This window comes from Equus asinus, chromosome 25, assembly GCF_041296235.1.
Source record: "Equus asinus isolate D_3611 breed Donkey chromosome 25, EquAss-T2T_v2, whole genome shotgun sequence".
NCBI classification, from domain to species: Eukaryota; Metazoa; Chordata; class Mammalia; order Perissodactyla; family Equidae; genus Equus; species Equus asinus.
The window spans coordinates 56,707,816-56,730,281 of record NC_091814.1 but is presented as its reverse complement, the minus strand read 5'-3'; the positions used below and the strand labels follow the sequence as shown (position 1 = coordinate 56,730,281).

Here is a 22,466-nt window from a genome sequence, read left to right as displayed (position 1 = left end):
GACGTTCCTGAAAGTCAGTCCAGCCTCAAAGCATAGGTATTACCCTGACGTTTTGGTGGAGAATTGCACAGAGCTCTGCAGAGTTAGAGCTCTGTGAGGCCCACCTTGGATGGCATCTTTAATGAACACAGGCCTCTGGCAACAAGGTCCTCATCCTTCTTCTAGGATCTATAAAACAGCAGTGAAGATGAAACATTCAGCAAAGGCAGGAGGAAGCTGGAAAAGGAGAGCATGGAGACGAAGTGAAGGGTAAAAGATGAAAAGCACAAAACGTGGGAAATGGCTTGAGAGTGTCTTCCTTTGTGGTTCAGCTTTCTAGACACTATGTTCTCAGTAGATCTCTAGGATGCCCTCCCCATGGGCCAAGCAACCCACATTCCATAAACTTAGTCTCCTCTGTCTTTCCCTGGCGAGATTAAGGAGTCTGCCAATGAAGAAACACTGATGACGCGACTCAAAGCGTTAGGTCATACGCACCCTCCCCTCCTCCCCGTGTTCTACAGGCCATGTGTACAATGACTTCTCTTTAAACGCCCTCAGGTCAACCTGTCTCTAAAGCGTATCAATTGAAAGCATTATAGATCCTGCTTGATAAACCCTCACAGTTCACAGGCTTGGAAGAGATTTATCCTATTTATTACACATGCTGTTGTGGACCTTGATATCACTCTGCCTTTGTATTCTCAAGTCAGAACTAAACGACAACAGGAACAATCTCACTGGAGCAAAAACCCAGGGACGAAAAGACTCGTGTTTTGTATTGATCACAAACCATTCAACTAAGTCCATAAGGAAAGAACTCTAATTACCCATGCAGAATGATCCCAAATTGGTAACATTTGTGTCATAATCAGTTAAATGAAGAAATACAGGGCCCGGCCTGGTGGCGCGGCAGTTAAGTTGGCACATTCCACTTCTGCGGCCCGGGGTTTGCTGGTTCAGATCCCAGGTACGGACCTGGCACTGCTTGGCAAGCCATGCTGTGGCAGGCGTCCCACATATAAAGTAGAGGAAGATGGGCACGGATGTTAGCTCAGGACCAGTCTTCCTCAGCAAAAAGAGGAGGATTGGCAGCAGATGTTAGCTCAGGGCTAATCTTCCTCAAAAAAAAAGAAAAAGAAAAAAAGAAATACCAAAACCTCTTTATACGCATAAAAAGAAAACTGTCTCTCACCTCAAAAAGGCACCATGGGCAGCATACTTATCTTTTACAATGTACCAAAAATGCCTTTGTATATCTCTATATTAGATACTTTTATAAATAACATGTATTTTTATGAGAAAAAAGCGAGGATGTTCCCATTCTTATTTTTTTTTAAAGTAGAGTCCAAAGGAAGTGTCCAAATGAGACCACCAAATTCTACATGCAACGATCAAGATTCCTGACATCAGCAAATTTTGCTTTAAATTTTCTATTAAAACAGGAAAAAAAGCACAATTTCAATAGGATATCAGAATAGTCATATCAATAAATCTGGCTTGATGTGATTATGGCCATTTTCATATACCTTCCTGGGGAGAAACAGCCAAAAATGCTTAAATTAACCCCAAGATGGTAAGAAAAGTATAACCTGGGGCTGTCAACTCAATTTGTACTAAACATTGATTATCTGCAACCAAATGTTAGTTTCTTTCCTTCCAGTGCAACAATGTACCGTTAGTAATTTTTCTTCACTAGCTAGGAAGATCCAAATCCCTAATAAAGAACAGTACTATGCCTTAACATTAATAGGTTTCCCATAACCCAATGCTTGTCCTTTTTTTTTTTTTTGAGGAAGATTAGCCCTGAGCTAACATCTGCTGCCAATCCCCCTCTTTTTGCTGAGGAAGACTGGCCCTGAGCTAACATCCTGCCCGTCTTCCTCTACTTTACATGTGGGACACATGCCACACCATGGCTTGACAAGCGGTGTAGGTTCCCACATAGGATCCAAACCCGAGAGCCCCAGGACACCAAGGTGGATCATGTGAACTTAACTCCTGTGCCACCAGACTGGTCCCCCAATGCTTGTCTTTTTCTCAGGATAAAAAGTTTTTTCTGGTGTTACCATCACATTCACTCAATATTGTAAATGTGAGAACATTGTGACGTACAATATCATGGTCATCAGTAATAATGCACAAAACAGAGAAGATTTCTCTGCTACTTAGGAGAAACACCATGCTGACCCCAGTATCTGAGTTTTACTGCTTCTGTGAATACTGTTTATTTTACTGTCTGCTTTGCAGCAGAAGTGGGTGGCTGGGGACAATTTTAGAATCAAATCCCTTCTTGGAGATGTCCAAGAAGGGCATTTCATATTCTAAGAAACAACTTCTCCTTTCTATTACTAAATTGTGCTTTCTAATGGCAATAGTTATCTTTTTACCCTTCCTCTATTAGCTGAAGTGCAATTTACATGTCACATAACCTTTTTCAACCACAAAAATTCGTCTTTAGCACCTCTGAATTTATAGTGCTTCTGCAAAAATACCTGATTTAATCCAGAAAATCCTGCTCAGTAATTCCAAAACCCATGTAAAATACTATGAAACACACAATATACAGTTGAACCAAAATATCATGTAACATTTAATAATTGCAAATACATTTATTACAATTTACAGATTAGTTAAGTTATATACACAAATACAATTTTAGCTATAAAATCCCAATGAACTGGTTACATTTAAATTACTGGATCTGTAGAAGCCAATTTAGAAGTCTTCTAGTCTGCTAACTTCACCTTCCTAAATTATAGAAAAATAAAATCTGATAGTTGTGATTTCAAGTTAAAGATGAAGAGGTGCTGTTATCACATTTCAACACTCAGAAAAGGAAATTTCACCTGTCTGTACAAAGCCTTTCACATGCTACATTGATACTTAAAGCACCATTGCAAGACTTGAAGTGTGTAAAATGTTCCATTAAAACTTACAAGGATTTTCTGAGATTATGGGGGTTTAAGTTTGTTCTAACAACTAAGATTGGATGAAACTGACAGGAACTTTTTCTCCTCGGTCCAACTTACAAACGGTCCCCCCATCCTGCTCACCCCCGTCTGGCCACTGCCTTTAGAGGAGGGCAGCAAACCACTCCTAACCAAGCTTTTCCTCATTGGGCACCGAGGGTGGGACCCCAAGGAACAATTTCCCAAATCCAATAAATGTAAAAATATCCCACTATTTTCAAATATGCAAACATTCTAGATTTCAGAAACACAGAACACAACCTAAGTCTCTGAAATAAAAGTATACTTCGGTCTGGTTTTCAAAGAATGCCTACACATTTTCCAAAAGCTTTTTTCAAGGCGAATGCCGCCTTCCTTCCCACTGACACAGCTGGGGCTTGAAACTAGCCTGTTTCCACGGTGTTCCACCAGGCTCCATAAACACACCCCCTACGACTACCTAAGGGGGAGGGACGCAGAACACACAGAACAAAGGCTCTGTGAAAATCAGGCCCGCCTGCACGCTGTCACACCCGCACAGTGTTTACGTATGAATACACATATTAACACTGGCGGCAGTTTTTAGAGCAAGCCAGAGAGGCATAAAACAAGGACCAGGTAGATTACAAACTGAGGTAGTAGCCCTGCAAGCACTTCTCATGGAAACCTTGTTCCCACGCTGAGACAAGGTCAAAACGAAGGTCATCTTTCTACTCAGGTTTTCCATTACCTGTGACAGGAAGCACGTGGAGCAGAAACAGACCATTAGGGAGCTGGTTAGCATTCCCTCAACCTAACAGATGCACACGTGGAGAGCTAACTAACTAAACCAAGCACAACCAGCTGCTGCAGACACTTCGATTCAAAAGTAAACTTTGGGCTAAAGACAGCAAGACCTTCTACTTGTTAAATCTCCAGTCCTATCCTTTCCTCGAAGTACAGACTTGCCACCACTTCCCTCATTGTTGAAACAGTAGAACACAAGAAACTTGGATGCTGGCTGAAGTCTGTATTTGACAGTTCCAACTGGAAAATTCAGAACTGCCCATCTCCAAGTTTAGTGTCACCCTGACAGGTTTTAAAAGTGACAGTGCTGAGGCATGGCATTAATAACACTGGCTTTCTGGTGAGAGCACATACAACAAAACCAAGTCGCTCTGAAATGGCTTCTATCTTATTTCTAAGAAAATTCTAGGCTTTTAAATTTAAAAAACAGGGGTCGGCCCAGTGGCGCAGCAGTCAAGTTCGCACATTCCACTTCGGCAGCCTAGGGTTCGCCGGTTCAGATCCCGGGTGCGGACATGGCACTGCTTGGCACGCGATGCTGTGGCAGGCGTCCCACATATAAGTAGAGGAAGATGGGCACGGATGTTGGCTCAGGGCCACTCTTCCTCAGCAAAAAGAGGAGGATTGGCAGCAGATGTTAGCTCAGGGCTAATCTTCCTCAAAAAAAAATATAAATGCCTATGATGCTATTATTACTTTCTGGAGTCTTCTACAACAATTTCTACTTGCTGAAAGATACAAAGAACCAATTCAACTGAGAACTACAACAACATATACAGAACCCTCTCCCAAAGACAGTTTGCACAGACGTGAACTATATTAGCTGTTAGAATATGCAGAAAGACGCAGCTTTCCCAAAGTAGCAGCGAGTGCTGCACAGGGAGCTCTGGTGGCAGTCCTTGGAAACCTCTTCGGCAGAACTTAACCTAGAAATAAAAACCCACCACACAATTTCAACCAAAGTCATTTTAGAAGGAAAAAAGAGTGACACAAGATAATGTTCTTTAAGTTGGTAGCATATATAAAATTATTTTCTGAGCCTTAAAGCAGAAGGGCCACATCACTGAAAACAGAGAAAACATAAAAGCCCATTAATTTCAGAATGTTGGGGTGGGAGAAGAGCCCAAACTTTTTATACAGGTAAACAATTTAAATTAGAATGGAAAATGGGCTTTGAGCCCTATAAATATTGTTTCCCATAAAAACAAGTTTTGAAAGAGCAAAATTACACTTTAAAAGGTCCCCTTTTCACCCGAGCAAGTAAATGGCCTTCACAAACACATCAACTACATCAAACACGGGACGATTAGAGATCACAGCATCCCATCCTTCATCATCAGGGCTGGACACAAACCTGGATGTTTCTGAGCAGGACACAGTGCAAAAAATATTAAACTAGGCCACTGGATCCAAGGTGCACATCCTCTAAAAAAAGTCAAAGGACAGCTGCCAATTTTTGTTTTTAAATGAAACCTCTCAAGTAAGAGGTAGTGTATGCTAGGGCCAGAGGCTGTTCAATCGTCTTAACATTGCTCGAAAATATCAAGTCCTTTGAAACATGTGTCCTGGAGTCTATTAAACATTCTTTCCCTGTGCTCAAATGTCAAGCAATATCCAATAGCATCTTCTGTTTCTTGAATTCGTTTCTGGAACCTGCATCCATCTCGTGCAAATTCCTCCCATGGTCCTTTGCGATCCTCATCACCACTTATATAGTACTCAGTGACTTCTTCGAAGAAGGTTACCTATAAAGACAAAGATGAATTTTAATCATGCTCTAGGATCATAAAATCATTGAGGTAATTAACCCTTTCTGCTACCAACTCTTTCGGAATATCACATATCTCACAGGAATATTTGGTCTCAACTTTAACAGAAATGAAAAAAGACTAAGTTCTGACTAGATGGCATCTGAATAAAACAAGGGGCAAATGCCACCTTCTTTCTTACACACACAGACTCCTGTCCCCCTCTCCTTGGCTTCTGGAGTTAATAAACTGAATCCAGATGGGGAACTGAAATTTTCCTGATATTAATCCTTACTGTTTTTAATCCTTAGGGAAATAGTTTTGTGATACTCTTCTTCCAAAATGATCAATGTTCCCAAACAAAGAATTTCAGAAATCTATCTCTGGAAGTCAATGCCTGTACTTCAGCATCAGAAACCTTTAACAAGATCTTCACTTACTCCCATTCTTCCTTTTTTTTAAAAAAAAATTTCACTTTTCAGTGCTTTCCAATTTTTGAATCATGAACATTATTCTTCTTACGTTACTACTTCTGTAATCAGAATATAGAAGAGGAAGTTACTGAGCAAACAGTGCAGCAAAATTAACGTATCTTTAAGGCTGTGTTACTGTAAGAGACTTTGTAGTTAAGATAAAAACCTTCTTTGTATTCCTCAATATGCTATTATATATACATGAAATTGTGATTATAATACACACATGATCACATGTAATAAGTGACAGTCCCTTTTAATCCCTACTTAATTTCTAATATATAAGTTTCTTTCTAAGATATCCGACTCCCAAAGTAAATACTTGCTTTAAAGTATGTTCAACAGTTACATCAGCTAATCCCACAGCGGCCTTCTACTTTCATTCCCTTTATATCAGGCCAAGGAATGCCCCTGAGGACAATTAGTAGGTATGTAACACCTTACTAGATATTGCATTTTAGTGTTACTCATTCGTTATCACTAAGATAAATAATAATAACAAACATATACATAGTGTTTACTATATGACAGGCTCTTTTGAAAGTACTTTACAATTTCTATCTCATTTAATCCTGTAACAACCCTATAGAATATGTACTATTACCATCTCCATTGTAGAGATAAGGAAAAACAGAGGTAGAGAGGTTAACTGACTTGTTCAAATCACACAGCTTCTGTGGTGTAACTGGTATTCAAACCCTGAGTCTGGCTCCACAATCTGCACTGTTATGCCATGACACAAGGCATTTTAAACTCCCTTATCCAAAAACGTCACTCCAAGAATGAGGCACTATTCGTTATTCCCATATACCTAAAGAATGGCAAGTAGTCAAAGGCTGCCAAATAATTTTACCATATTTTAGACATAATCATTAAAGATTATGTCGATAATCTTTAACAAAAGATTATCAAAAAAAAGATAAACGTTGCTTGCAGTTCACAGTCAATACTCTCACATCTACCTGACTCATCTCATTTTTACTCAATGAGCAAGCTAAAATGAGACTGAGGTCCTTGAACAGTAGGAACTACCATTTAAAGTCAAAGCAATGAATTACGAGTTTTATTGACTCCTCTCATTTGACTCATGCAGTAACTCATACAACAGACATTATTACTACTCCCAGCAGATAAGCGAGGGAATGGAGGCCATGCGAGGTCAAGCTACTCCCCAGGTCTGGCTGTCTTCCCAGGGTCCAGGGCCCGACTACTCAGGAGCAGGGAACACTGGTCTCCAGATGCCAAGTGCTCATCCATCGCCCCACTTTGTTCCTCGCCTAGTTACTAAAGAGGCCGTTTTGTCAGGGGCCCCCTAAAAAGACAGAGAAAAGCTCTTTTATGCCGGCACTTACAAAGTATGAAAATTTACTTTTTAACATGACTTATTCTGCTTCTCCAGATAAGACATAAGATTACCTCGACGACTTAGAGACATTTACTACCCCAGGAAGAGTTTCAAAGTATTAAGCTGGCCACGTGCAGCCAATGGACTCTGGTGCTGTCCACTTGAAACTTCCTGAAGCTGCAGAACTCGAGGTCAGTAATCATTCACCCGCTGCTTCCTTTCCAAATAAAGGGCCAGGAAAGTGAAAAAACGCTCCCTCCGCAACAAAAGCTACCCTGTGAGTTTGGGGCCGCCCCGTGGCCGAGTGGTTAAGTTCTCGAGCTCCACTTCGGTGGCCCACGGTTTTGCTGGTTCGGATCCTGGGGGTGCGGAACATGGCACTGCTCATCAGGCCATGCTAAGGCAGTGTCCATATAGCACAACCAGAAGGATCCACAACTAAAATATACAACTATGTACACCAGGGCGCTTTGGGGAGAAAAAGAAAAAAAGAGAGAGAGAGAGAGAGAGAGAGATATACCCTGTGAGTTTGGAAGGATTTTTCTCCAATTATTAACTTTAGCTGAATAAACAATAGAAAAAAAAGTAAAGCAATTCAAAAGACCCCCAAAATAACGCTGACAAAGTGTTGAAACAGTAAAATGCTCCATGAAGTTTTAAGACTAGCCTGGGGGCTGGCCTGGTGGCCCAGCGGTTAAGTGCCCACGTTCAGCTTCTGCGGCCTGGGGTTCGCCGGTTTGGATCCCGGACGCTTGGCATGCCATGCTGTGGCAGGCATCCCACATAGAAAGTAGAGGAAGATGGGCACGGATGTTAGCTCAGGGCCAGTCTTCCTCAGCAAAAAGAGGAGGATTGGCAGATGTCAGTTCAGGGCTAATCTTCCTCAAAAAAAAAAAAAGATGACTAGCCTGGGAACAGAAAGCAACTACTCCAGATAAACCGAATAAGTGACCATAATAGTTTACATACAATCATTAACCTGCAGGTACCAATGATAACTAGTACTGTATCCCTAAGAAAAGGCAATGCTATTTCCTGTCTTGTTTTTAAATGTTAATCAAAATCATGTACCCGTCCAAAAGTTAATGTTGAAATTAGCATTTTCTTTCGTGGCAAAACCTAGATAAACCTGACGTGCTCCTTGGCACCATCGACCCTTTGGGTTCTAAAAGACAGGAATGAAGACACTCACGTAGATAAAATAGAAAGTGTCTGCAAACGACTTACCACATTTACCCCCATTTGAAAACTCTACGGCTGTAAGAAGGCATTCTCAATCTCTGGAAAAATTAAATCGTGTATACACAAGGTCTAATTTTCCCGCTCCGTGAAAAAGAGTGAAAAGTCGGAGCTTGCAGGGAAATAACTCAGAGCTGCCAACCCCCAGGAAAACGGCACTCCCCTGCTAACACCTGCGCGCCGGCATCTCCGATTTGGCTAGGAACCCCCCACAGGGCGGCAAGAAGCCGGGTCCCTGGTCAACCCCGGTCCGTGGACGGGAGACCCCGGGCGGCCGCCTCCGCCGCGCGTGCACCCCCGGCCGGCGCGGGCACAGCCGCGGGGCGTAACGCAGGGGCCCACCTTCTTCCTCCGGCCGCGCGCGCGGCCCGGCCCCCGCGCCGCCCCGCACGAGGGCGCGCCGGGCTCGGGCGGCCCTGCGGAGTCGCGACGGCCTCTCCGGCTTCTCCCGGTCCGAAAAGGGGCCTTGAAATTGAAGAGGTCGTAGGGGTCGTCGGAGCGACAGAAGGCGTTCCAGAGCCGCAGGCTCTCCGCCTCGTCGGCGCCCGCCCGCGCCGCGGCCTCCGCACCGCCCGCGGCCGGGCCCCCCTCGGCGTCGGGGGCGCCTCCCGGGGGCCGGGGGGCGCAGCGGCTCAGGCCCTCGGCGTCCGGCTCGGGGTCCGACTCGGCGAGCGAGCTGCCGCTGTCGAAGCCGTCGTCCGCGGCGTCCTCCCCGTCCGAGCCGCTCTCCGCCGGGCCGCCCCCCAGGATGTAGTCGATGAGCCGGTTGCCGCAGGCCGGCCGGGCGGCGCGCTCGGCCCCCGCGTGCGTGCGCGGCAGCCCGTGCTCCTCCTCCAGGCTGTGGTAGCCGTGGTCCTGCTCGGGCGTGGGCAGCGCCGGCCCCGCGGCGGCCGGCGGCGGGAGCTCCAGCCCCCCCACGCGCAGAGGGCGGCCTTCCGGCGGGCCGCCCCCGGGCGGAGCGGGGCGCGCGCGGCGCTCGGGCAGGCGGCCGCCGTCGGGGGCCGGCGGGGCGGCGGCAGCGCGGAGGGCGTGGGCCCGCGGGGGCGCGGCGGGCTGCAGGGCCAGCGCCGGCAGGAGCGCGCCGAGGAGCCGGCCCCACGCCAGCAGCCGGCGCAGCAGGCCGGGCAGCGGCGCGAGCAGCGTCCTCCAGGCGCCGGCCCGGGCCTCGGGCGGGGGCGCGCGCTCCGGGGCGCGCCGCGGGGAGGAGACGCGCGGCGGCGGCGGGCGGGCGCCAGTCTCCATCGCCGTCCGCGGCCCGCCGGGACGCGGAGCGCGGGGGCGAGGGGCCTAGACGGCGCCGGCCGTGCGCAGCGGCGGCGTGGGCGCCCCGGGCCGCTCCCCGGGCCAGCAGCGGAGCCGCAGAGGACGGCGGCGGGCGGGCCCCGAGCCGGCACGGCGGGCGCGGGGCGCGGCGGCGTCCATGCTGCGGGAAGGCGTCCTAGTCAGCGCCCGGAGGGCGGCGGGCGGGCGGGCGCGGGGAGAGGCGAAGCCCAAGATGGCCGCAGGGCCAGGCCGGCGACGCCACCAGCCGGCGCCGAGCGTCACTGACGGGGCGGGAGGGCCTGCCGCTCCTCCGCGCGGCCGCCTCCTTCCTGCGCGGGCGGCTGCGCGCGCGGTTGCATCAGCCGCCGGCTGCGCGCCTGCGCACTCGTGCCCCGCGGTCTCCTAGGAGACGCCGCTCCCCCGGCGCCGGAGCGGCGGGCGAGGCGGGGCGTGCCCGGAAGCCCGCCGGGCGCCCCGGGCCCTTGAGTGGTCCCGCGAGCTCGACCGGATGCGCCTGCCGCACTCTTGCGTGCCTCGGGGTTCCAGTGCTGCCGAGCGCTAAGAAAAGCATCGACCTGAGGTTTTAGTATAATAAGAGTTGGACAGCGTCTGGCGTTGAGGTACGGAAAATCTGGAGTGCACGGTAGGAGTGGAAAATGAGCCATTCTTGTGCGTTCTTGCCCCCTCGGTTTTAGGGTTTCCAAATCGCTGTTTAGCTGTGCCCGGGATCTAGCTTTCAGCCTTTCTGCGTCCGGCCCACATGCATCCCCCACGAAAATGTGAGCTCGTGTTTCTCAGGTGGTGTCCCTGTCAGACTGTCCGCTTTCAGGGCGACAAACTGAAGTTACAGAAGAGGAAAGAAACGTAGTCTCCAGAAACTGTTTCCTTTCTTTAATGCCTCCCAGCAGGCAATACGCTCAAATCATATTTACATCTGAGCCCCCAGAACCACAGGGTACAACACCTAAAGAAGGAAGCACAGACCATTATCCTTTGAAAAAATTTTGTCTGATAATTGTTTTTTAAGATTTTTTTCCCTTTTTCTCCCCAAAGCCCCCCAGTACACAGCTGTCTATTTTTAGTTGCGAGTCCTTCTAGTTGTGGCATGTGGGAGACCGCCTCAGCATGGCCTGGTGAGCGGTGCCACGTGGCGCCCAGGATCCGAACCAGTGAAATCCTAGGCCCCCGAAGCTGAGGGCGCCACAGGCTGGCCCCTGTCTGATAATTTTAGCTGATGTATTTGATTCTCTCGTGAGTTTGGTCTTTGTTCATCCCTATTTCTGCTAAAGCTGTTTAATGACATTCCTGAAGTCAGGTGTCTGCGACCGAGGGAGCGCTCGGGGACAGCAGAAAGATCCTTCGGGAGCAGAAGGCGGCCAGCGCTCCTCCGCTCCGTGGGACTGGTCAAGGAACAGCCAACTTCCTTCTAAGGAACTAAGAGGGCCTCAATTTGTATGGTTTATCCCTTGGAAATAGCTCATTTTCAATCCTAAGAACTTGAGAAAAATGTGTAAATAACAGGAGTCAGTTTGATAATAGAAAAGAGATCCAAGAATGCAAATTAACTACTCAAAGCCTCAGTTTCTTTGGCTGTAAGGTGAGGCTACTATCTCGTCTTTCAGTGGGTTGGTGAGAGAACTGAATTCCTAAACAGTGCCTAGCCTAGATAGCGTAGGGGCGCAAACATCAGCTCGTATTTGTTATTTATCAGCTAATAATTGTCTCCCATGGCCTGCAGGATAAAGGCCCTATACAGCCTGTCCTCCCCCTGCGCTTTGCCAGCCCTCTCTTCAGTAACTTCTGTTCACACAGGTCATATTCCAGGGACATCGGACTGGTTTCCTGCCTTTACTCAACGCTGTTCCTCAGCTGAGAAACCCTCACCTCCTGTTACATACCTACTCATGCCTCAAGGGCCAACTCAAAAGTCAACTCCTTGAAGTCGTTGCCAACCCCCCGAGTCAAGATTGTATCATTACACTGTATTAGAGCACTTGACACTCGACACTGTATTCCTGTAAGTCTTCTCTCCTGCTGGTCTCAGCTCCTCGTGGGCTGTACCCCACTACGGTACTTCCCAAAGTGTGGGCTAGGCACCAGTGGGGATCCCATTTTAAGACCCTTCCAGAAGGTCCTCAAGGTCAAAAATATTTTTATACTACTCCGAAGCTGTTATTTTCCTTTTTAACTCATTTCCTCTCATGAGGGTACGGTGGACATGATCTGCTAGAGGACGCGTGGTATGTGCTCTGTCTGGCAACAGAGTGAATGCAGAAGCAGACACGAGATTCAGCTGTCTTCTATTAAGCCAGATAGTAAAGACATTTGGAAAAAATGCAAAACAATGCCACTCATCTTGCTAAACTGTTGTTTTAAAAAATAATTTTTCATGACAAATGTCATTTATCTTAACATGTAATGGGTTTATTATTTTTAAATGAATAAATATTTTTGAATTTCTGCTTTGAGTTCTTCAACAGTAACTATGGATAGATGTAATCCACATAAACAAAAATTCTTTGGGGTCCTCAATAATTTTTAAGAGTGTAAAGGGGTCCTGAGACCAAAAAGTTTAGGAACCACCCACCTAGCACGCTGACTGGAGCATAATAGGTGATCAGTACATGTTGAATGAATAGAAGAGTAATAATACTTTACGGGGACAGCCTGGTGGCACAGCAGTTAAGTTTGCACATTCCGCTTCTCAGCGGCCTGGGGTTCACCGCTTCGAATCCCAGGTGCGGACATGGAACTACTTGGCATGCCATGCTGTGGCAGGCGTCCCACATATAAAGTAGAGGAAGATGGGCATGGATGTTAGCTCAGAGCCAGGCTTCCTCAGCAAAAAGAGGAGGACTGGCAGTAGTTAGCTCAGAGCTAATCTTCCTAAAATAATAATAATAATACTTTAAAACAATAGCATCTTCTGTATGGCCAAGTCTCTTGCATTCCACTCGCAACTTTGTCACTAACACCACATGCCCCTGAAAAAAATTTCTTACAACTAGTATATACAACCATGTACTGGGGCTTTGGGGAGGAAAAAGCCAAAAAAAAAAAAAAAAAAAGGAAGATTGGCAACAGATGTTAGCTCAAGGCAAATCCTTCCCTGCCAAAAAAAAAAAATTTCTTACAACTTTCTTGAATGGGCCTCCCCTTCCCTATGTAGTCATTGGATACATAATTCTTATCGTCCTTACCTTCTAAAAGGGAAAAAATGCAGTCATGAAGTATGGGAAAGCTGTAAGAATATGTGACTGCCTTGTCAGTCTCGACAGGAAAACAGTGTGAACCACCTCCTGCAGCCCGCTATCACCTGGGGGCAGACGGAGGCGGCCCTGGACACAGAGATAACCATGCGTTGCCGAGGCCGTGTGCGTGCTGGTGGAGACAAGTGCGTGGACTGGCAAGCTGACTGGCACTTTGGCAGAAGAGAACTTAAACCTCAGTAAATTACGTTTATTTTAAAAGATTTTGCCGGGCCTGAGGTAAGGGGTTGATAGCTTTACTTCATTTTTCAGAGTCAGTACCACCTCCACAATCTTATTCCCAAGTATCTACTCTCTGGCTACCACCTCCTCTCCTTCCAGTGCCCTGCCCTGGTACCCTAGTCAATGACTTAACCCCCCAAGACCTCAGACCATTGCTATTTCCACTTCTTTTGGTAATTCCTCACCCTCTTAATCTAACAGGAATCCCAGGATCCAGTATTAAAATTAATCCCTTTGCAAAGACCCCGCATTCACTTGCCCCCTCCTACACTAGCATTCTTCTCTGGCAAAACTCCAGCCCTAGTTAAGCCCAACTACCCACCTATTCTGAGCCTGCACCCTCGCAGCTAATCATTGGTGGAGGAAAACACTCAGCCGTGCTGCCTCACTCACTCCCTACTTGTGATCACAAATTCCATCCACGCCAGGCACTCCTGCTAGTCCCACGGCAGCTCTGCCTCTACACCCTGACACAGTGTCACGTGTCTTTACTCAAACTTCCAGCATTCCCATAAACACACATTCTTCACTTATGATCACAACTCATACTTTATTGAGAAAATAGATACAGTTAAACCTCAACAATGCCATCTTTCCACCACCAAACCCACCAAACTACCTGCATCTGGACCCGCACGCTCTGCCTTCAATCCCATTACAAGCGAAAAAGCGTCCTGGGTCCTAATTCCTTCAAGTCTACTCGAGGGATTCTGGCCTCCCTTGTCTTCTCCTCCCTGTAACACACACTGTTCTCTCTCAAGCTCCCAGAGCACTCACATCAACATAGGTCAGTATCCCCTAACTTAAAAACGCTCCCTAGATAGGTGCCCCTCCAAGTTTCTGCACCACTACGACAGAATCTCTCAAGAGCTGTCTATGCCCGCAGTCTCCACGTTCTCATCACCTATTCTCTCTTTAACTTAATCCAATGTCACTTTCATCCCCACCACTCATTCAAACAGCTCTTATCAAGGTCACCAAGGACATTTTGCCAAATGTGTTCTCTAACTGCTGTGGATTGAATTGTGCTCCCCTAAAAGATGTTAAAGTCCTAACCCCCCAGCAGCTGTGAAAGTGACCTTATTTGGAAATAGTCTTTGCAGGTTAAGATGAGGTCATTAGGGTGGGCCCTAATCCAGTGACTATGTCCTTATACAAAGAGGAATTTGGACACAGACATACGTGCACGCACACAGAACACAGGTGAACATGAAGGCAGAGAATGAGGTGACGCATCTCCTAGGCAAGGAATGCCACAGATCGCCAGCAAACCACCGGAAGCTAGGAGAGAGGCAGGCAACACATCCTCCTCAACTCCCAGCAGGAACCAACTCTGCCAACAGCTTGATCTTGGACTTCCAGCCTCCAGGACTGTGAGCAAATCCATCTCTGTTGTCTAAGCCGCGCAGTCTGCAGTACTTTGTTAGAGCAGCTCTGGGACATTGACGATGTCTTTTCTGTAGTCTCCCATGGCGCCATTCTCTTGCTTTACCTACAATCTCAGTGGCTCTTCCTCTTCTAAATGTTGGCCTGCATCAGAGCTCAGTCCACCCATGTCTTTTTTACTAGTCTCTCAAATCTGGGTTTTCTCATCCAGTTCCACGGCATTAAACGCCTCCTAAATGCTGATGACTTCTGGGTCTGAACTCCACACTGACCTCTCCCTTGGGCTTCAGATTCCATTCTCCTACTTCTCCACTTGGATGTGGACCAGACATCTCAAACTTACGGTCAGAAGAGGACTCTTAATTCAGCCTCACCAAGCCCATCTTCCCATCCCCGCAGCACCCCACAGTCGTCTTCACCCATTTGTCAAGGGCTCAGACTTAGGAGTCAGCCTCAACTCCTCTTTCCTTCAACAACACAGCCAATCCATCAGCAAATCCAGAATTCAAAATGCATCCAACTTTGACCGCTTTCATCATCCCCAAGCACTATCACTTCCCTTGTAGACTACGGCCGTGGCCTTCTCTCCTGCCTCCTTCCTGCTTCAGACAGCAGCCAGTGGGGTCTTTGCAAACACACACTGGGGCCCTGCAGGCCCTTTCTCAGAAGCTTCACGTCCCCATCACACTAAGAACAAAGCTCAGAGTTCTGGTGGACCTTAAAACTCAGTTCCAACATCCCCTCGGGAAGCCGGCCCTGCCCGCCCCTTTTCCACCATGTCCCTGAGACACTGCACAGCCATTACTGGTTCCCATGTCCGCCTCCCTAGCTACACTGTGAGTTCCTTGAGGACACCATTTACACCTTTGTCATCTTAGTAGCCACAGTGCCTGGTGCCTCGCCTGACTCAGAGAAGACCACCAGTGTTGTCTGTCAACCAGACATCTCACACAAGTCCCGCCACCAGAATGACCTCCCAACTTAAGAGGCTGCCTCACTTTTGACCTTTCCAGTCCAACCTCACCTTTGCTCCCAAATCCCAGCAAGTCGGGTTACTTCATTTTTGCCACTTCTTTTTGAACTCTGAAAACCCGGCCTCCTGGGCTCTTGTTTCTCTTCTCCCTGGGCAGCCCCTCGTCCCCCACTCCCCAGCTCTCTCATTCCCACTCCCTCAGGGTGGTTCAGATTTCTACCCTATTTGGCCAAGAAATTTCCTTAACAAAGACTCTTGCCAGATTCAAGTTCTGACTTTTCAGAGGTCCTTTGGGACTTGTCCAGAACTGCAGTGACACCTCAAAACCACTTAGGAACAGAGCAGATGGGTAACACTTCCTACAGTCTACAACTCAAGTCCCTTGGAGGCTCCATAAAATTTCCCAGCATGAAATATAACTCACCATTGGAGTTTGGAAAACTTCTGGGTAAAATGTTTGAACAGGGTCATATCACCTCCATCTTCCATTTGGGGGCTTCGGTTTCAGGGCAATGGCTCTGCTCTAGCGACTTAGTGGTCGTGAGCATCTCAGAGGTTCCATTTCCCCTCATGAAGTGGGGTAGTTAAATATCACTAGGCAGTGAGCTTCTGAAGTGAGAGGATTGTCTTAATTTATTTCAGTAATCCTCAGCCAGGATGGTGCAGGGCCCAGGCACACCTCCAAGGGCCGTGTTCTCCGTGAACGGAGGCATGCTACCAGGGGGCACTGGCAAGCACAGTAAACATTTGTTGGCAGGATGAATGAATGAACCATATCTACTTTCCAGAGTAGTTATAATGAAAACTGACATCGTTTATATTAAAACACTCTGAAAACTAACAAATATTATACCAACTTCAGAGACTTATTCAACCTTGCCCAGGGGGAGGAGCACAAGGTTTGGAGTCAAACAACCTGGGCTCAAATTCCAGATGGAAGGCTGGCTGGCTGTGTCCTTAGGCAAGTCCCTTCCTCTCTCTGCACTTCCGTCCAGTAAAGTGGGGGTCACGCTACTCACCTGATCACGTCGTCGTGAGGCTAGATGCAGCTGACAAACCTAAGCTCCAGTGCAGTGCACCATCGCATGTGAAAGGCCCGTGGCAAAACCACTACCATTACCGTCTTCATCTTGTACATGAGACATTTTAATCTAAACATTTAAACACCAACCAATCTTGAGAACAATAGTTGTTTTTCTCAAATGTCATTTATTAGAAAATACAATTCTAGAGAAAGTGGGAGATACGAGAACGTCTGGGAAGTGGGTACAGTACACATACCTCTTTAATCAGGGCACAGAGGGTCAAAATAAAATGAGCTACAGGCAACAAGCCAGTAACGCAGGTATGGTCCATTCACCTGGAGAAATTCCACCCCTCTCCCCACCCTCCAGCCCCTCCCCCCAGCTGCCAGCTGTATCCTAGACATTTTTAACTTAAAAGAAAAGTTTAAACTTCCTTGCTGCCCTGTGGCTTCAGTGAACGGAGCTTCCTTCTCCAGTTATGGAATGAATCAGCAAAAGGGGGAATTTCTGATCCCTGGAGCTGAGGAGGAAGCTAGTGAGGGACGATTCACAGGGCATCCCTGTTGAACTCCGTTCCCCAACCATGGGGGACATCGGCCAATTCTGGTTTAAAAAGTTAACGTCACATTCAAGGTCTCCCTCTTTTGTCAAAGGCAAGCCTTTGGAGTAAAGCACGAGAGTGCTTTCAGATCCATCTGGGAGGGAATGAAGACGGTAAGAGCAAGAGACCCAGGCTCTCCCTCCCGCTCAGCGCCAGAGGATCTGCACCTCTGATCCACGCTCCTCGCCACCAAAGAGAATCATGGGAAAAACCGTTTGGGCAGATCCCCCAGCCCATGCAACCTTTCCTTCAGTTAGGGCATCCCTTTGGCTCCAGACTAAATAGGTTTATGGCCCCATAGAATGAGGGAAATTCTTATAAAAAATGTGACAGAAGTGGAGTTTGGGAAAGAAGCAGCACAAAAGAGAGGAGTGGCGTGGTGGGTGACGGGGCCACATAGCACCTGCAGCCTAGAGGCCCTCCCAGGACCAAGGTGCCTTCGGGCGAAGGAAATCTAAGGGCTGAGGCAGCATTTTATCCCCACCAGAGAAAAGAAGGCAGAGACCTATGGGGGAAGCACCCCCAGCATATTCACAGGGACCAGATGGTCCCCAGAAGGGCCGAGAGAACAGAGGGTAGAAGATAGTATTCAGGGCGAGTCCTAGCTAAGTAGGGGAGACGAGAGGAGACTCCCCTGAGAGCTCGCGTCCCTGAATCCTCGTCCTCTGCAGAAGCCCCCATAGAAGGCCCTTCCTCACACACTAGGTATCACATCGCTCTCCTTTGGAGGCAAAATCAGAAAGGCCTGGCAGTGCAGGCCTCATCCAGCACACACAACCCACCGTCCCTCCCCGACCTGCCCTGAGAGAGGGAGGGCTCTAAGCGAGGACCCACTGGGCCCCTCCTCAAATAATTCCTATAGACAGAAGAAAAACAAAAATCTAGTGAAAAGTCCAATAAGAACCTTAATCATACAAAATTCCAAAGTCTTCCTCTTCTGCCTGCTGAGGCATAGATGTGCGTCCCTTCTCTCAAGGCTTCCTGTCCAGTTAGGACAACGTTACTATTGCATTTTTAAAAATAAAAATAAAGATATCCACCCCCTCCAAATGCTACTTCACCCAGCCCACCCCACACCCCCAAAGCAGGCATTGCTCCCTTGACACAAGGTAAACTTAAAACTTCGCTGCAACCTCACAGCCCCCAAGGGCTGCTCATCACAACCAGCCCCAGTTCCGTCTGCAGGGGAGGGGACGGCAGAGCGCAGGGACCCTCCCTGACTCCTAGCACGCAGGCCGGTCCACCGGACTGCAGGGAGGCCCGCCGAGGGCCCACCCCTCCACAAGGCAGGGAGCTGCTTCTCCCCCAGCTCCCCCAGCAGCCTGGGGTCCCAGGTTGGGCTCACGAGGTCTCCTGACTCCGGGATCCCAGTGCAAACCAGCCAGCCTTCTCCTGGGCCAGGTCCAGCTCTCGCAGGCGGATGCGCACCTCCCCGAGGAGAACGTTCTCCCAGAGTCCCTGCTCACTCAGCACACTCAGCTGGAGCTCCCGCTGCTGCAGGTCTCCCTTGGGGATCCCATCATACACCAGCTGCAAACACAGATCAGATCGGGAGGAGAGGGGAGCAGTGAGAGGGAACGTCGTGAGGAGTCCAGAGGAGCACGGAGGAGGGAGATGCTTGAGTGTGTGGTGGTTTGATCGGGCTGAGGCTAAGACCACTTTATCTCCCCAACCAGACAGAGTGCTGGCGAGCTGAGAAGGCATACAGCACCCAAAGGAAGCTTGAAAGAACTCCGCTCTTCGCTCAGAGCTCAAGCGGGTGAGGGCTTTGTACTGGGGCCACTGCTCACATCAGCAAGGGACCAGCAGGCTCCTCCTCCCCACAGGACAGGGCCCAGGGCACGCCCCAGCTGTGGAGTCCCCACCTGCAGGTTGGCAAACTTTTTCATGTAAAGGGCCAGATAGGAAATATTTTAGGCTTTATAGGCCATACAGCCTGGTCTGTGTCACAACTACTCAACCCTGCCACTGCCACAAGCAAGCAGCCCCAAACAGTACTGAAATGCATAGGTGTGGCCTCGCTGTGACACAGTTTTATGTACAAAAGCAGGCATGGTGTGCTGACCCCAGCCCTGCCCCACGCACCATCTCATTGTAGGTGGGGTTGCAGGTTTTCCGGGCCACTTTGGTTTTCTTCTTAGTGGTTTTCTGAGGGTCAGGAAGGAGATAAATCTTCACATAGGGGTCAGGGTCATTCCCGTCCTGGAGCAGCTGCTACAATAAAACAACAATAAAAAAGCTGAAGATTCTTCTGTCTCTGTCACCATTTCTGTGATCACTCTGATCCAGACCTCATCTCCCACACTTGGCTTCCTGCAATGCACAGTCATTTATTTGTCTGCTTCCCAGCTCACTCCATTCTGATAGAAATTATCTATCATAATCATGCTAGGTGTCCTACTAAAACATCAGTCAGACTGCCTGTTGCATCCAGTCTGTACTTTCTATGCAACGGCCCAAGGCATGCCGTAATGTGGTATGTCGTGACTGAACCGTCGTCTTCCACCATGTCCAATGTCTTTGTTTATTTTTTCATTTGATCCAAGTAACCTCTAAGAGGGAGAGAAATGAGTCAGAGACATTAAGTTGCTTGCTCAAGGTCAGCCAATTAGTGATTCACCCGGCGGGGTCCTTCTAAATCTTAAGTTAGATCTTGTCATGCCTCTGCTCAAAACCCTCAAGTGGCTCCCATCTCACTCCTGGTAAAAACCACAGCCCCGATGGCGGGACCCAGGCTCTGGTCCGCTGTGCCCTCTCCAACCTCCACATCCTCTGTTCTGTTGGCTCCACGGGCTTCAGCCGCAATGGCCCCTTGCACTTCCCAACGTGGCCCAGGCAGGCTCCGACTCAGGGCTTTTGGACTGAACTGCTCCCTCCTCCTGCAACAACCCTCCCTCAGGTGTATATTCATGCCTCCCTCTCTTACCTCCTTCCATCTTTGCTCAAACACTTCCTCCTCAATGAGGGTTTCCCTGACCACTCTGCAAACTGCCACTGCCCTCGCTCCACCCCAGGATTCCCATCTCTGCTTTAGTTCGCATCAGAGCACTTACCACTGCCTGACCTGCCACATGGTTGGCTTATCTGTCTTCCTCCTAGGATGGAAGCCCCAAGGGCAGGGCTTGTTTACCCCTGTATCAGCGCCTGCACAGCAGACACCTGACAAACATTTGTTGAATGAATGAATGAATGAATGCTGTTGTAAGAGTGAAACCCAGGTTTCTGATTCCAAAACTCACGCTCCTTCTTCCACATGCTCCTACCAATGCCCCAACTACAGAAGCCCAGCACACTGCAGGTGTTCAATAAAAGATCCCTTCCTCTTCTACTCACATTGTTCTTAGAGTCACACCAAAAGCTTAGTAAGTAGATGCTGCCTTGATGACACTGTCATGGGGCTGCCTTATCTCCATAACAAGAACAAGTAATGAGCCCCTTGGCCTCTCCCTTGTAAGAATCACCACAATCACCGCAATAATAATGCCAGGCGCTATGTTAACTGCTCCACAGGCATTATCTCATTTGTTAAAGAACAAAAATTCAACAGAGTAAATTTAAACATCTACGGCTTTATTCAGCGGGATCACGACTCAGGCAGAATCTCACCCAGCAGACAGACAGACGCTCCGAGGGGCTGTACAACATGGAAGGTTTTTATAGGCAGAAAGAGGATAGGACAAAGAAGTGAAAAGAGTGGATTATTTCAGGCCAGGTCACCTTCCTTTAGGGGAAGGCCGGGGTCCTGGCAGGCAGACCACCTCAGCTGGGGTTGATCAGGAAACTCCAGCCTGACTGGTTTCAAGTGCCACTCCGTTAAGCCGTGGGGCTCACACAAGTGATGATACTTGGGGCCTGTTGTTTCTTTTTAACACAATGTTAAACAACAAAACCCAACAGAGGAAATTCGAAGATCTCCTTGGCTTTATTAGGTGACACATGAATCGGGCAGCATCCATCCAGCAAACACAGAGATACTCTGAGGAATTACATAAAAAGAAGGTTTTTATAGGAAGGGGGGTGGAGCAACAGAGCTAGAGCAAAAGAAAAGAAAGGAATATTTTCAGAGCAGGACATCTGCTTTTTGGGGGAGGGAACAGCAAGGGTTTTATCAGGTAGATGGCCTCTTCCTCCTCTGGGATGGAGAGGCCTACGGACAGGTTACCTCATGGGCGCTGACTAGAAAATTCCAGATGGGTGGATTAAGATGATATTTCTGGGCGGGGCTGAGGACCACAACTAGGTTAGCTATTAATCTAGGTTTGGTATTATGGCTTTAGCACAAGCGCCTCGTGGTTTTCTGTGTAACGACATTTTACCCCGTAACAACCCTTTGAGGCAAACCCTAACGTTTTCCCCATTTTAATGAGGCCCAGAGTAATTAGGCTACTCACCAAGGGCAACAGGGAGCAAGAAGCTGGGTCTAGCAGCACTGGGCCATACCATAGGCCTGGCATGGCAGCAGGCCCACTGGCGGGCACTCAGGAACATCTGAGGTGCTGGGGCCCAGGGCAGGCCGCACCAAAATAGCCCACAATGGCATAATGATTATTTTGAGTTAAAGTTACTTGTTTTGACAAAGTTTTAACCCTCCCGTCTGTTCCCCTTGAAAGCAGAAAGTAAATCTCCCATGTGAAAGGGGAAAGATAGAGACATCCTTGTCACCACAGCAAGGAAATTCAGGGCTGAAAAGCCTGTAAAAACAAACTTTGTTACTTTTACTAATTTACTATCTCAAGCCTAAACTCTGCTTAAACTGCTAATTACATACCCCAAAGTTCCTTTATCCTGTCAAATCCTCACAAATTTATTGTCTCTTTGTATAAAAATATTATATATAAACTGCCTGCTTTGTTCACTCTCTGAGCATCATTTTTTCTATGATCTCCTGTGCACAAATACTGAATTGGTTTCTCTCCTGTTAATCTGGTCTTGTGTCAGGGCTTTTTTTTTTTTGAGGAAGATTAGCCCTGAGCTAACTGCTGCCAATCCTCCTCTTTTTGCTGAGGAAGACTGGCCCTGAGCTAACATCCGTGCTCATCTTCCTCTACTTTCTATGTGGGACGCCTACCACAGCATGGCTTGCCAAGCGGTGCCATGTCTGCACCCGGGATCTGAACTGGCCAACCCCAGGCCACTCAAGTGGAACGTGCACACTTAACCGCTCGCCACTAGGTCAGCCCCATGGTCTTGTGTCAGTTTTATTAAT

At 48.1% G+C, this 22,466-nt stretch overlaps 2 protein-coding genes and 1 long non-coding RNA gene across 9 annotated transcripts in view; 1 reads left to right on the top strand and 2 right to left on the bottom strand.

Annotated features, from left to right (window-relative positions):
- Nucleotides 1-2,543: 2,543 nt before the first annotated feature.
- Nucleotides 2,544-9,773, bottom strand: PPP1R15B (protein phosphatase 1 regulatory subunit 15B). Its single transcript, XM_070497470.1, has 2 exons — nucleotides 8,864-9,773; nucleotides 2,544-5,461 (listed from the first exon to the last, which is right to left on the bottom strand). Exons 1-2 carry the CDS (start codon nucleotides 9,761-9,763, stop codon nucleotides 5,240-5,242), a joined length of 1,122 nt encoding a protein of 373 aa, XP_070353571.1. The 5' UTR covers nucleotides 9,764-9,773; the 3' UTR covers nucleotides 2,544-5,239.
- Nucleotides 9,774-10,264: 491 nt separating this feature from the next.
- LOC139042011 (uncharacterized) lies at nucleotides 10,265-12,244 on the top strand. Its single transcript, XR_011498191.1, has 2 exons — nucleotides 10,265-10,404; nucleotides 11,609-12,244. It is a non-coding gene; the product is annotated as an uncharacterized lncRNA (long non-coding RNA).
- A 4,579-nt stretch (nucleotides 12,245-16,823) lies between these two features.
- Nucleotides 16,824-22,466, bottom strand: part of PIK3C2B (phosphatidylinositol-4-phosphate 3-kinase catalytic subunit type 2 beta) — a 62,426-nt gene continuing 56,783 nt past the window's right edge. For 6 of the 7 annotated variants that reach the window (XR_011498186.1, XM_070497439.1, XM_070497438.1 and 3 more), the window contains 2 exons: nucleotides 19,346-19,474; nucleotides 16,824-18,790 (listed from right to left, as the gene is read on the bottom strand). Coding sequence is in view for 6 of the 7 variants with exons in the window: in XM_070497439.1 (XP_070353540.1) it covers nucleotides 18,602-18,790; nucleotides 19,346-19,474 (318 nt within the window). In the remaining variant the exon portion in view is untranslated. The other variant, XM_070497440.1, reaches the window with a different exon arrangement.